At 37.3% G+C, this 13,641-nt stretch overlaps 1 protein-coding gene across 2 annotated transcripts in view; it reads left to right on the forward strand.

Annotated features, from left to right (window-relative positions):
- Nucleotides 1-13,641, forward strand: part of PHTF2 (putative homeodomain transcription factor 2) — a 73,231-nt gene that overhangs the window by 19,735 nt on the left and 39,855 nt on the right. For both annotated transcript variants that reach the window (XM_037389188.1, XM_037389189.1), the window contains exons 3-4: nucleotides 8,448-8,504; nucleotides 12,284-12,353. In XM_037389188.1, the coding sequence (XP_037245085.1) occupies nucleotides 8,448-8,504; nucleotides 12,284-12,353 (127 nt within the window). The remainder of the gene's footprint in view (nucleotides 1-8,447; nucleotides 8,505-12,283; nucleotides 12,354-13,641) is intronic.

The following is a 13,641-nucleotide window of genomic DNA, read 5'->3' on the forward strand; positions in this document are numbered from 1 at the left end:
AAATTTGTTGGTAATATTGCAGAAGAGGATTATGTTGTTCCTTCTCTTGGGAATGATTCTAGGGGAAGGCAGGATGGAACTTAATGAATTGAACCCGAGTCTTGCACCTAATTGCATATCGGTTAATTTTGCCAGTGCAGCATTCTGCTGTTTTGGGTGTCCCTCCGGTATGGCTGTTAAAGGGCACAGTAAAACAAATGAGATGTTTTCTCTCTCATGGCTTTAAAGGGCAACATTAGAGTTCTAATTGCATTGCTTTAAGATCTGTAATATTCAGTGTTTTACAGCTCATTAGTCTAAGATTATACTTGCCAAGTTAATAAAGGAGGAAATAAACCAAAAATCATGTAATACCCTGAAACCACCTGATTTCCTTGTTGGCATTGAATTCATGTGAAGCTTCGATGACCCTGGCATCAAAGCCAGTTTTTGCCAAATGGTCGGGCTGTATGGCTATATTACCTAAACCTTTAGATGCTGTAACTGCATCAGTTTAAAAAGGGTCCACCTTCAAGTGCCAGAACTTGACAAGTGTTGCATCTGGCTCTTTCTGAAAGCACTGAAGAAAAAAACCCTGTATATTTTGAAGAGTTTCCTTCCATATAGTGCTGGGATTTGGTACTCAAGTTGTCATCTGACCAAATAGTGGGGATTGCCTTCAGCACCTCGTTTTGGTGAGACAAAACTCAAGTTTCTGAATCTTGTATGTAAGATCTCTGAAAAATTGGTGCTGTGGCTGAACGAAGCAGGCTTGCGTTTTACTTGCCTGTTGTCTCCCATGCCTGCTTTGCCTTCCCACAGACTTTCATATACTTATCTGGTGAATTTGGTTAAGGGACTATGGTTGAAACTAAGACTGTGAATCTATAAGGAGCTGGTGGGGTAGGGAGAGAAGAGCTGAAATCCCTCTGTCTTGAGAGAGATTCTCTGAGTCTTTGTTTCATTATGCCTTTTGAAACTTTAACCTACCATTTTTTTTTCTCTTCCTAAGGGATCTGATAATCAGTCACCCAGACGAATGCACTGACGCAAGGGAAGTGTGCCATGGGAAGTGGAAAAGATCAGGGGTGCAAAGGCAGTGCTGTTTTAAAATCTTAGTTGCAGTGCTGGTAATTTTCAGTGCTGGATTTTCAATGGTCTTCAGGGAATTACACTAAATAATGGGGCTGTCAGAGTGGTTTTCTTTTCCTAGTTACATTTTGAGGCTGCTTTGTTTTGTGCAAGTACATAATATAAAAAAAAATAATCTGCAGAGGTCTTAAATCCTTAACACTTGGTGAGTAACTGGGCTGTGTTAGCAATAGTGTAGCCAGTGGATCAAGGGAAGGGACTGTTCCCTTCTGTTCAGCACATGCGAGACAGCATCTTGGGTGCTGTGTCCATCTTTGAGCTGTCTGGTATAAGAAAGGCATTGGCATTCCTTGGGAAGCCAAATGGAGGGCCACCAAGATGGTTGTGGGGCTGAAGCATGTGATAGAAAATGACTCTAGGAGATCACGGTTTGCTCAGTCTTGAGAGAGCTTATTGCTATCACGATTACTGCTTTGGAGGCTGTGGAGAGGATGGAGCCAGGCTTGTCTCAGAGGTGCACAAGGATTGCATGAGAGGCAGTAAACACAAGTTGAAATGTGGGAAATTCTGCTGAGATATAAGGATAAACATGTTTAACGTGAGGTCTGGCAAGCACTGAGATAGGACCCCAGAGAGGCTGTGAGATGTCCGGTCTTTGGATACATTTGGAACTCTACTGGATAAGTTCTTGAGCAATCTGCTGTAACTGGACATCCTTTGCACGGGATGTTGGGTTAGATGACCTCCAGAGGTTCCAACCTGTGCAGTTCTGTGATGACTTTAGTTTGAAATTTTAAGATGAGTGAACGTTATCATAAGGGATTTTGCTGAATTGTGATTAATGACAGAGGTGGAATCTCATGCAGTTTGTGCTTCTTTTTAGGTTTTGCTCTGTAGTCCACTGAAGCCAAAGAAATGGTGCCTGACGTTATGCATAGTGTCCAGTTCATGTTACTAGGAAATGTCTTAGAGTAGGTGTTGGGTATTCCTGTACTTTCATTTACTTTAACCTGCAAACTGTTTCTAACTGTTCTTATGTATGTAATTTTCCTTTATATTTAATTGTGCAATGAAAAAATATTTTTTGTTTTTAGTAGATGCTAAAATTCATAAACCATTATTCGGGGTAATATGTAGGGCTGACTACTGTTACCAAGAATTAATCTGTAAAGAATGACACAAGAAAACTTAATACATAGTTGATTAATTATGTACTATTGTCCTCTGAAGGGGATGGTATCTTTGAAGTAAGCTTTGATAAAATTACTCTTCAGTGAAATGGCAGCAAGTCCAATGCTGTTGCATTTATTGTCAGAATTTAAGCAGGTCATTAGTTGGTCATTCAAACAGCTAACAATAAATAACTCTTGAAGTTTTGAATTGCTTCATTTTAATCTAAATAGTTTCAGCTCTCCCTTTGGTGCTGAACAGAAGGGAGGGGAATCCCAGAATGTTTTCGTAATCAGAGGTAACAATTCAGCAGTTACAAATCCAGAGCTCCGCACCTTAGGTTATGCAGCTTTTATCCCTTAATTGTCCTTCTCCATTTGAGTAAGTTACTGAACTCTTCACTGTTAGCAGACAGTGTACAACTCTTAGCTAATAAACCATAGACAGAAATCACTAAATAAGTTTTTCTTAGCTTAGCTTGTCTGGTCCACATATCCACCATAAACAAAACTGAAAAAAAACCCATCACCCTTGAAAATGAAAAACATCCTGAAAAAAAAATCAGCCTCCAACAGCGATAATTACACTGCTGATCTACTAGATTATTGCCTTTGCTGCAATAGGGATCAGTTCACGTGATAAATAAAACTGGATTTAAAATTCTTCATAATCCTGTTCTGAGTTTTGAGAAAATGAGAAATGATCTGTCTAATACCTCAAACTGTATACTTAAACATGAACTAAATACGAAGAATTTTAAAAGATATTTTAAATTAATAATGTTACATGTGTAGAAATTACTTATATGTAATATTAAAATTGATACATAAAATCATACAGTTTTTTGAGGAATGTTGGACTGTAGAAGTTAATAAAGCATATTAGCTGATATTCTACCACTGAATATTTTAATAAGGTGTTACACTCTTAATTTCCTTGATAGGCAGTCCAAGGAAGCAAATTTGTTTTTCATTTACCAAACTCTGTATCTTGTATTATTTGGATTTGTAATACTAATGTGACGTTGCTTGTAAAAGTGTGTAGACGATTTAAAGAGCAAAGCCTAGAATGCAGGTTTCATTATTGATAAACATTAAAGTTTTAAGATCCAACAGGAAATACTATGTATTCTTAGGATTATAGTCTTTGCTAGTCTTGCGTGGTCATAAATTATGAATGCCTCCTGAAATATTGATCGATTCCATTAGAATCAGAAGGCCTTGTATTGGGCTACAGGTTGATACCATCACTACATTAGCTTAAAGTGAATATCAGTGTCATTCACAAAGCTCAAATTCAATCTTGATGCACATATGGCTTGTTATGAGAAGACACTGGGAAGAAATATTGTGCAGGGCAGAAACCCTTCGTACTGGGCTTTATTTGAAGTAAAAATAACTGTGTTTCCAGTAGCTTAACTTTTTACTTAGACTAATTGCTATTAATGTTATAAAACCAAGTTGGACAGGTGCCAAACAAATTTTATATATAGAAAGATGTGATCAAATGCTTTCTGAGGTATCTGATTGTGAAGGAGTAAGTGCAATTATTTTAGGTAATTTCAAGGAAAAAAAATACTAGCTGCTTGAAGAATAGTTGTTAATTCTTCTGCAAATACATAAATGAGCAGAACTCCTTTCACCTTCTTTACTTGGTGTTTATTGAGGCATGATGTCTTTGAGAACTGAACATTTTAGAGGTAACTTGTTTGGATAGACTGGATAGAATCTTGGCATTGAGGAAGCCTGGGATGCATGATTTAAACTAAACGTATACAATAACATGCTGCTAGTTTATCTAGTTCCACTACAGGTAGGTTATACTGCAAATTTTTATATCTAACATATTACTGACAAGTTGCCTGCAACAGGGTTGGGTTGCCGTTGGTGCTTGGTGATGAAAGTTACATTTAAAAATGTTAAGATTGACTTGTTTTCTAACTTGAATTAACAAATAATTTAAGAAAGATCAAGGGAGATTTTTTTTGTTATTTTCTGCCAAATCTTAATGAATAAATACGTGCTGTAGAATACAAATTTCAGACCTTGTGTGATTACTTTTCTAAATTAAATCAGAATAAATTTCTGTGATAAATGGGATTAAAATTGGGGCATTGTGTTGTATAGTTTGCTAAAAAAACAACTATTGCCAGTTGTAGACTGGACTGATGGATTGAAAGGATCAGTGACAAGCTATTAACCAGTCTTAGCACTAAGTCTCGAAGAGATTTTAAAAGCATTGCTTATTGTTGTGTGCTTAAAAATTGGACAATCTTTGGACACTTGTATCACGGACTTTAAATTGTCTTTGAGGAATACTGCAGAATTTACAGCTATATTGGATAACATTCCAGGTGGAGTTGGGGGGTTCAGAAATATATAGGTACTTGAGTTGACTGGGGCCTTCATGTTGGCCTGACAGTTGCAGGCACAGGAAGCTAGAACACCTGCAAAGGGGCCCTGGGGACAGTTGCATATTGAGGGAAAGCTTGCTTTGATCAAGTTTTGTGTATATTTAAATTCTTTGGATTGGAAGCATGAATGATCTTATCTCTAGAAGGTTATTCCTTCATTTTATTTGCCCTTAGAGCAATTTCTTTGGCATTGCTAGATGCTAGGCTTTTTTCAGTATCCTGCAGGTATGTACAGTTTTAAAGAATTGTATGAATAGCCAAAGGCTAGAGCCTACATGCAAACATTTGACAACTTAATATTTAGATTTAACATAAAACATAATTTAGATGCAAATACTTGTAAATCTTTGAAGATGGAATTGACTGGTGCTCTCAATAATTTAAAACTGGGAAGGTTTGCTAGTATTAACTTACGTTCTTGAATTCATTCAGTAATTACATTCTTGAATTTAATTCATACAGGTGTCTAGCATTTCTGGTAATAGTTATATATTTAGCTTGTTGTCAATGAAAAATACCTTTCAATATATTCTGCAAGATACGTTTCACAAACTGTAAATATGTTTTCCTGACATAAGGTAGAGAAGAAAAAACCCCAATGCCTATGGTTTTTACTTGCCTTATTTCAGTAAGGCTCGTTCCACCTACTTTTGTTTAATTTGAGAAATGAAGCATGCCAATATGCTACTTTATAACGATGCCTTTGTTTTCATGTGTTTCCTTCACATTTGCAAGAGAAATGGAGAGGGAAGCTTATGGAAATTGAGTGAAGGGAAATTGAGTATCAGATCTAAATTGATGTGCTAAGCACATGTGCCTGCTCCGTAAAGTGCTTCTAAAACTTTCTTAAAACACAAAGAGATGAAATTAGGTAGTTTAGAAAAAAATAATTAAAAATCATGAGAGATTGTAATGATACTTGCTGCCTGTAATTATCCCTTTAATTCTTTTCAGTTTGCAGTAGTATGCCTGTACTTAATAGCCCTGTGCTCAGATTTTAATAATTAAAGTTGATCAGAGGTGACTGGCCAGATCCAATAGTCTAATAAAACAGTTGTAAAAGACCATCTCCCTTAAAGTTGTTTTGGGTCTCTCATTTACCTCCTGCTGGAAGAATTGCTTTATGGGGCAATGTTAAAAGAAAAATGTGAATGGCAAATTCTGTACTTGTCTTTTTGTTGAGACAGAAGCTGCTACCAAGCCTTGAGGGAGAAGAAGTGTTTGTAGGAAAATGTAACTAAGTCAAATTTTGAATCGGTCAACTTCCTTGCCTCCCATGTCTTTTAAGATCTGTGTTTCCCAGAATTCCTTTGACAAACAGTCCGTTATTTGTCTAAAAGAAGGACGCTCTTTTAAAGTCTCTTTCAACTCTACACCAGTTCTGGCTATGAATGGAATTAGAAATACAAAGTTTGCTTTGCAGCTTTATTGGCACAAAGGCTTCCTTCCACACTTGTTTCTTGTGTGATTGAGAGGGAGACAGGCTTGCATCCCGTTTTCTGTCTTTGTAGAAAGAAATCTTTTTTGGAAGTGAGGAGGGGAGGACACAATATTATGCAGCACAAAAACATCGCTTGGGGCTCTTAGTAAATTTCATGAAAACCAGGAAGGCCTGAAATTTCATTTAAACATATTTAGAGAAAACCCCAGAACAATTAGATATAAAAGTCTGGGTGGAGTAGTTATTCAACATACTGACTTCTTAATTGCTGGCTGTTATCCAGGTAGAGTTAGCTCTTGAACTTTGCTTGGTTTAATTACTTTAATTATAGCAAGTGCTTAATTCTGCCCAGTACAGTGCCTGGCTTCCTAATTATTTTCCATAGTCTAATGTTTTGTTTTGTTTTGTTTTTACCAAGTGAGAGGTGCAAAGTATTTATTGTTATTACCAAAAAGCCAATAGATTATTTTATTTTATTTTTTCAGGGGTTTAAGGTAGCAAACTATAGAAAATATTTGGGTGCTTAGCTGTTGTGAATGGGAAATATTATTTAAATTTGAATTCACTGTTCTCATGTTCAGTGTTAGATATGCTTTGGACTTTACTGCTATAAATTAGAATTCCCCCCTGCCTTGATGGGTCAAGTTAAGAGGCACAGAAAATGCCCGTAGATTTTCTGTTCATGGATGTGCTTCCCTGGATATCTTTTTGCATTTATGTTGGCTCCTTGGTTAAAAGATCCTTTTTAACCAAGAAAGACCTTTTTTTTTTTTTCCTTCTTCTTTTTCTTTTATAATGTCTTCTAATTTAACACTTAAGACTGAAATAGTAAAGGACAAATCAGAACAATGTTTTCCGGTTTCATGCTTGGGCCTGTTAAGTCTGTTGCAGTTTGTGAACTGGAATGAGAAGTCACACTCCCTGCAGTGAGATTGAATTTAGCGGATTCACTGAAATGATGGGGGTTTCTCTTGACTCTGTCTGGTGTCTGGTCTAAGCACCTTATATCACAGCCGGTAAAGGGACTCTGAATCTTGGGAAGTGCGTCTGTGTCTCCCTTGTGACCTAAAAGTGATCTTGCACTTAACTGCTCAGTTTGTGGTATGAATCAAACTCCAGATATCTAGCGGTGTGTGTACATGTCTAGGTAGAACTGATAGCATGGAAAAGTTTTAAAATTGACATAGTAAAAGGGATCATTGCTGAATATTGTATAGAAATACTATTTGTGCAGAATTCAAAGCAATCTGATGATCTTTGATAACTTTGTACAAAACCTTGATATATTGTCTCTTATATTGACTTGTTGTCACTATCTTACATGGAGTTTACTGAAGTTTGTTTGCCCTTCTTCAAAATATCTGACAGTCATAAAATGGCTTTCTTATATAAACAAGTACACAATAATTTCTTAAATTAACTGTAGCTACCCATATTGATGGCTATTTAAAATTACATAAATCATAAAAAATAGTCTTAGTGCTGGGATTTTAATAAGTGCTTGCAGGATCAACCTTTAGTCTTTCCGTGGTTCTGCTCTTATAAATAGACAAAGTTTTCTACAGTGTGGTGGTGAGGTTAGAGCCGGGGAGAAAACAATCCCCTTTTATTCCAATTTTTTAACTAAAAACTTGCTCACATTTAGACAAAACTAAGATCTTTAGAAGAGTTTCATGATTAAGTAGACTAGCAGCTTAATGAGAGTGAACGATTTGGGAATAGGTCTACTAGGAACATTTTTTCGTCAGTGCTTCAGTAGGGAAAGTGCCATTTCCCAATAATCTTTGCATTTTCCCTGGCCTGTAACCTAGCTGATTACCAGCCTGACCGTGTATGTTGCTGTGCATTCTGAAGAGAGAAAGCTAAAGACAATGTAACTGTAAAAGTTGGTGGAATGGAACAGGTAACACAGAGGGAGGTGGTTTAAAAAAATAATACATTAATTGAAGGTATGGGTCCAACTAGATGTACGTGGTATTTTCTCTAAAGTTAACCCGAAGACTGTGTCAGTGTTGCTGCTGTAGGTCTGTTCTCTGTCCGTACAGAGACTGGAATCCTGACCTGAGATGGGAGGGAGCGTGGTCTTCCCAGTTCTGTGACTTGCACAAGTCGTGCGATGAGGCTGAGGCTATCTGCTTGCTCACCTCTCCCCTCTATCACAACTCGCTTAAAGATTAGCTAGACCCAGTCCGATCAAGATGGAATGGAGAAGATAAAAGATTTCTTTGTATAGAACTCTACCCAAGGAAATAACCTGCTGTCTTCCTGCTTGTCTTGTTGAAGATTCACTGATTTTGTTTGATCAATGTCTTTTAAAACCTAATGCAGATTTTCTTTTTGTGTTCTTTTTAGATTGGGGCATATGATCAACAAATATGGGAAAAATCAGTAGAGCAAAGAGAAATAAAGGTAATAATACAGCATTTCAACATGCGGGGGGTTTTGGCACTTGCTAGCAGTGCTGTCTGTGGTTGTGTGTGCTGATGTAATATACAGTGTGTGTGGTGGTATTTAATACTGCTAAAGTAAAACTAGACTTCTGGAGCATAACCAGATGTAACCGGCATACAATTCTCTATTTATTTTACATAATTAATAACTCTGCAGCATTTAGTGTGCTGTATCTTTATGTATCTTAGTACATGTTTTTTCTTTTCAGTTATCTTAAGCCAGGGTTTAGTTGTTCTCCTACCTGTCTTTCACTTTTCTTTGTGATGAATTCTCACGTCAGTTATCTGAGCTCTCTTTACTTTCAGTTAGTTACCTTATACCTGCAGTTTACTTTTCCTCCTTTATGATGCTGTCATTGTTTTGTACAGTTTATTAGACTGGTAAGTACCTTCAGGCTTTGTTTCTCTGAACAAGCAGTTTAACAGTGTTCTTTGCATTTTGGTTTAACTAACGGTGCCATCAATGTCTGCCACATTGCTAAATTGTTTTGGAGAAAAAAAAATAATCCTATATGTAATAGTTTTATGGATTGTACATTATGTCATACTCCATTATGTTAATTAAATTAAACATTTTCTTGCAATTAACCTTTTTTTCTTCAAATACTGCACACAAGGAGTACGCTAGTGCTGCATGAGTTTGAAGACATTGCTAATTCTTAACATTAGCAGAATGTACCTTGCTTCAGTTTCCTTGTGGGTGTGTTTTTTGGTTTGGTTTTTTTTTTTTTCCTCCCCAGTGCTTAAATAGCTAAACAAAATGTGATGGTGGGGCGTGTTTTCATTGCATGGAGACTGTTACGGACCTGCACTACAGTGTTGCCGTATTGCTGTACAAAAATTTACACTTTTAAGTCAGAGCTGACAGTTTTTATGGAAGCGGTTCTGAACCTGATGCCTGAATCTTTGTGCTCCTGCGAATCCCCATCTGGCTGACCGCGCAGCAGGCCCCCCCAGCTGTGGGTGGCTGCCTGTCCCACTCCGCCGAGCCCTGGGTGGTGCGGTTGTGCCAGCCAGCTGGGGTTACTGGGAGATGCCTGGTGGGCCTTCAAGGGAGCACCCTTCCGAGCACGGCACTGGCGGGAGCCGGACGGGTGCTGTTAGTGCCAGCCCACATCTGTTGCGGGAAGATGGTGTCTTGCGGGGCTGTGTGGCTGAAGGTTCCGGCGAGCGCTTTCGGAAGTGTTCTTGACAACGTCAGTCTTAGACCCTAGTGTGTTATCCATGAAAACCAGGCGCTGTTACGGCAGAAGTTCTCGTAACTACTGTGTAGCAGGAGATGATTGAAATAATTTATGGCAAATAATGCCTTGTGCTTATTTGAAATGCATCTCGTTTGGCTTAGGAGTCCAGTAACTAACAAATTAACAGTGGTGTCTATATGTGTTGACTGAGTTCAGTGTAACACTGAAACAGACTGCTAAGATCTAGTATTGCACATCAGTGCTTTAACCTTAAAGCCACTACAGTACTGAACTTTACTAAACATCGAAAAAGTTACTGTTTTTCAGTAAAGAATCATTCTGATACTATAAATTTATAATTCATTTAGAACTATAATAGAATCTATTGAGATTAATTTTAAAGTTTGTGCAAAAGAATTTTTACAATAATAGCAACTATTTTTAAGCATTTTTATTTAATTTTTATTTTTGCTATTAGTTAGCTGAAATGTTTGGTGATGAATAGAAATTAGATGAACTAACTGGATGGGCTTGAACAGTATAAAACACTATGAATAATTTTTTAAATTAACCTTAGTTTGAAACATTGCTCTTTTCCACATACAGTACAGATATTTGTGATGCATTAAGGGAGTGGAGAAACTGCATCTTAGTACATTGATTTCTTTCACTGCATGTGGCAAGAATCATTGTAGTCTGTGGACGCTGAAAGTGTTTGAGATTTAACCAATGGAATTTTTAAAGAATATGTCACCACTTCTTTTCCTATGAAAGATGCATCAAGTTATACTGTTGACTTTTTTTTTTTCAGAATTCTTTCTTTAAAATGAAAATATTATTTTAGCCACAATGGTAATTTTTTCCTAGGATTGTGCATGTGTTTCCAGTGGATTATTGCTTCTAAGGAGCACATACATCTTTATTCAGACTTTCAAGAAAAATCTTGTGGCCCATTAGCAATAATACATTTGAACATTATTGTATCATTCAGCATTTTATTTTTAAGCTTTAGATCTTTTTATGAAGTAGAGTGGCTCACTTATGCAAGATTTCACAAGAATCTGTAGCCGGTTCTAGAATTATAATAATTTCCAATTCTAATTATGGGCTTGTTTTCTCATTCCACATGCAATTACTGCAGTTTTAAGACTGCTGTTCTGTACAAATCTTGCACATTAAGCTCTTCACAGTGCTTAAGTCTACGATACAACTGGTTTTCTGTATTTGTTGTTCTCGGAGCACATTTTGTCCTATCTATGTTTCAGTTTTATGTATTTTGTTTCAATCAAACTCATTTTTCTAATAGACAAGTTAGGTGATGACTATATACCTAGTCCATTGTGAACAGTTTGATTGCTTTTTTAAATTTTTATTTCAGCGTGAAAAATAAATCCAGTTGAATTTACATGTGAGGGATATTTTGAGCTGCACTCTATGTATTTGAACAATTTGTTTGATATTGTTCTTGTAAAAATGAACATTACCAGATTTCACTGATCTTTCATTGGTAATAATTTCATTTTTATGCTGAATTTAATGCTTCCATTTAAGTAATAAATGTTTTTACATGTGCATGAACTATGACAGTGGTGGAAATCTACAGTTCACCGTGAGTTCAACCGCTTTTTGAATGAAGCCAGTTAAATAATTTTTATCATAATTCCATTTGTACCTGAAATATTTTTTGAAATACTGTGGTTTACTCTTTATGAATCTGTGGAACTCTGTGTGAAATTCTGTGGAATCATCATTGGCTGATGTGACCAAGAGCCTAATCTAAAGGGATCAGAATAAACTCACTGCTGTCTCTGAGGCTTGAGAGTACAGCGTCACACTCTAGCATTAAAAACAAACTTGAAACTGTTGCAAGATAGCTTGGGTCTTCACTGAACGAAGATACTTTTTAAAAAAACAAAATAAGCTTGTTTCTTTCCCTGTTGTGTGGGGTTTTCCTCCCTTCCTTTTAGTAGGCTAATCTATATTCACTGTTAAGAAAAATTCAGTACTTTTCTAGAATTTGGATTTTGACAGTGGAACTTCTGATTAGTGGCTCTTGCCTTACAACATGATTTGCTATCTAGGTTTGGAAATAAGGAGTTACAATGTAAGCATTTTGTGAATTTTAATTACACATCTAAGGAGAAAAGAGTTTCAGGAAAGTAATTTGTTCCCAAAGTTCTGAAAACCTAATATAAATATATTACTAATTCTTGCAAGTGTGTGCATATGTTGTGTGTGCAATCCCAAGCCATGGGAGATGAGTGCTCTAGTCCTTAACTATGTTTGAAAAATTACCTAATGGGTCAGTAATTGGCTGGGTTTTGTTTAGATAGTAAAATGTGTAAAAGGCATTTATTATGCCTTGTTCCTTGGAATGTTTACTTTATAGTACTTTAACTCTATGAAGTTGACGTATTTGTCTGAAGTAGTATTTTCAGTATGTATTTTCAGTAGCAGTATAGGTTAAATGCAGTTACTGACCACATCAGTATTTTTTCTTTTGTAATGTCTGTTATCTGCATGACTGTATTTTGATAGTATTTGCCTATTGCAGGGTTTGAGAAACAAACCAAAGAAAACAGGACATGTGAAACCAGACCTCATAGATGTTGATCTTGTAAGAGGTAGGTCCTGAGCTAGAAAAAGCAGGATTTCTCAGTATAAAAATAATTGCCATCCTGTGTCTGGTTACAAGAATGTATTAATAGAGTTAAAAAACCCAAACAAACATAAACCCAACCCTACATAACTTTTCTCTAAAGAAGGTGGTCAGGAAATACTGTTAAAAGATATAACCTGTAGATTAAACTGAAGGCTTGATTTAAATTTTGTTCTATAGATTTAGCTTTTTAAAAAAAGAAACACATGGATTATTGTGGATCAGAGTTTTGGAGTTACTAGTTTGGAAGTCTCCTATTGCCATACATTCAGACTTCTTCCAAATCTTCTGACATCTAGAGGGAAGGTTGTGTTGAATTTTCTGGAGAGCAAAAATGGTATAGGCCTTGGAATATTTCTTGCCTGTTTTAAATAATAGAACAGTAACAGAAGGTCAGATGATATGACACTTTACAAAAAGTTTCTTTTTAGTCTTAATTTATTTTTATCTTTCCCTCATGCCTCATGAAGGCTAGGGAAAATATTATTTAGCTCTTTTTTTCCATGAGCCCAGCAGCCAGCACAGTCTTCTGAATCCGTTCCAGGTAGTGCTCTTTGAATTCAGTCTTGAATTAACCGAAGCGCCCTGCTGTGCTCTCACCCTCACAGATACATACGCAGGCACCTTCACACCTAGAGCTGGTTAGAGACCCGCTCACCCCCTTGCACCCAGATCGCTTCACCCCTTCACCAGTTAGTCTGGTTTGATCTTCGTTAGTGCTCACGTGCTCACTTTGCACACCTGCTCAGGCTGCTGGCACCACCACTGCCACATAGCCCCTTGACTCATGCTCCAACATCTGACTCCTGTTGCTGGCACTCAGCCCCTGGTACGCATGCGTGCACACAGAGCAGACCGCCCCTTGCCCATGAGAGTGTTAGAGGAATTTAATAAGATAGTACAGACTGCACTGATCAGGAGCGTGGCATGGCCAGACAAGCAGCATACTGAGCAGCAGCTATTTACGCAGGATCAGTCCCTTTTCGGCCCTTCCCTCTCAATTTCCCCACACTAGTTCCTCCCCAAATCACCTAAACCCCTCCTTTCTCCCACCCTTGGTTTCTTCTCTAAATATCCCCTGGTAAGTCCTGTGCAATCTGAGCTTCTTTTCCCCTGCATCCAATAATGAGCCCCCCATTCCTGAGCAGCAATCACCTTTTGTGTGACGGGTGATCTGAAGAGCAGCTTCCCATGGCTTATGGTGATGGTTTCACACCTGGACAAGGGACCTGATGGCAGTGCATGGACAACCC

Source organism: Falco rusticolus, chromosome 5 (genome assembly GCF_015220075.1).
Source record: "Falco rusticolus isolate bFalRus1 chromosome 5, bFalRus1.pri, whole genome shotgun sequence".
Taxonomy (NCBI): Eukaryota; Metazoa; Chordata; class Aves; order Falconiformes; family Falconidae; genus Falco; species Falco rusticolus.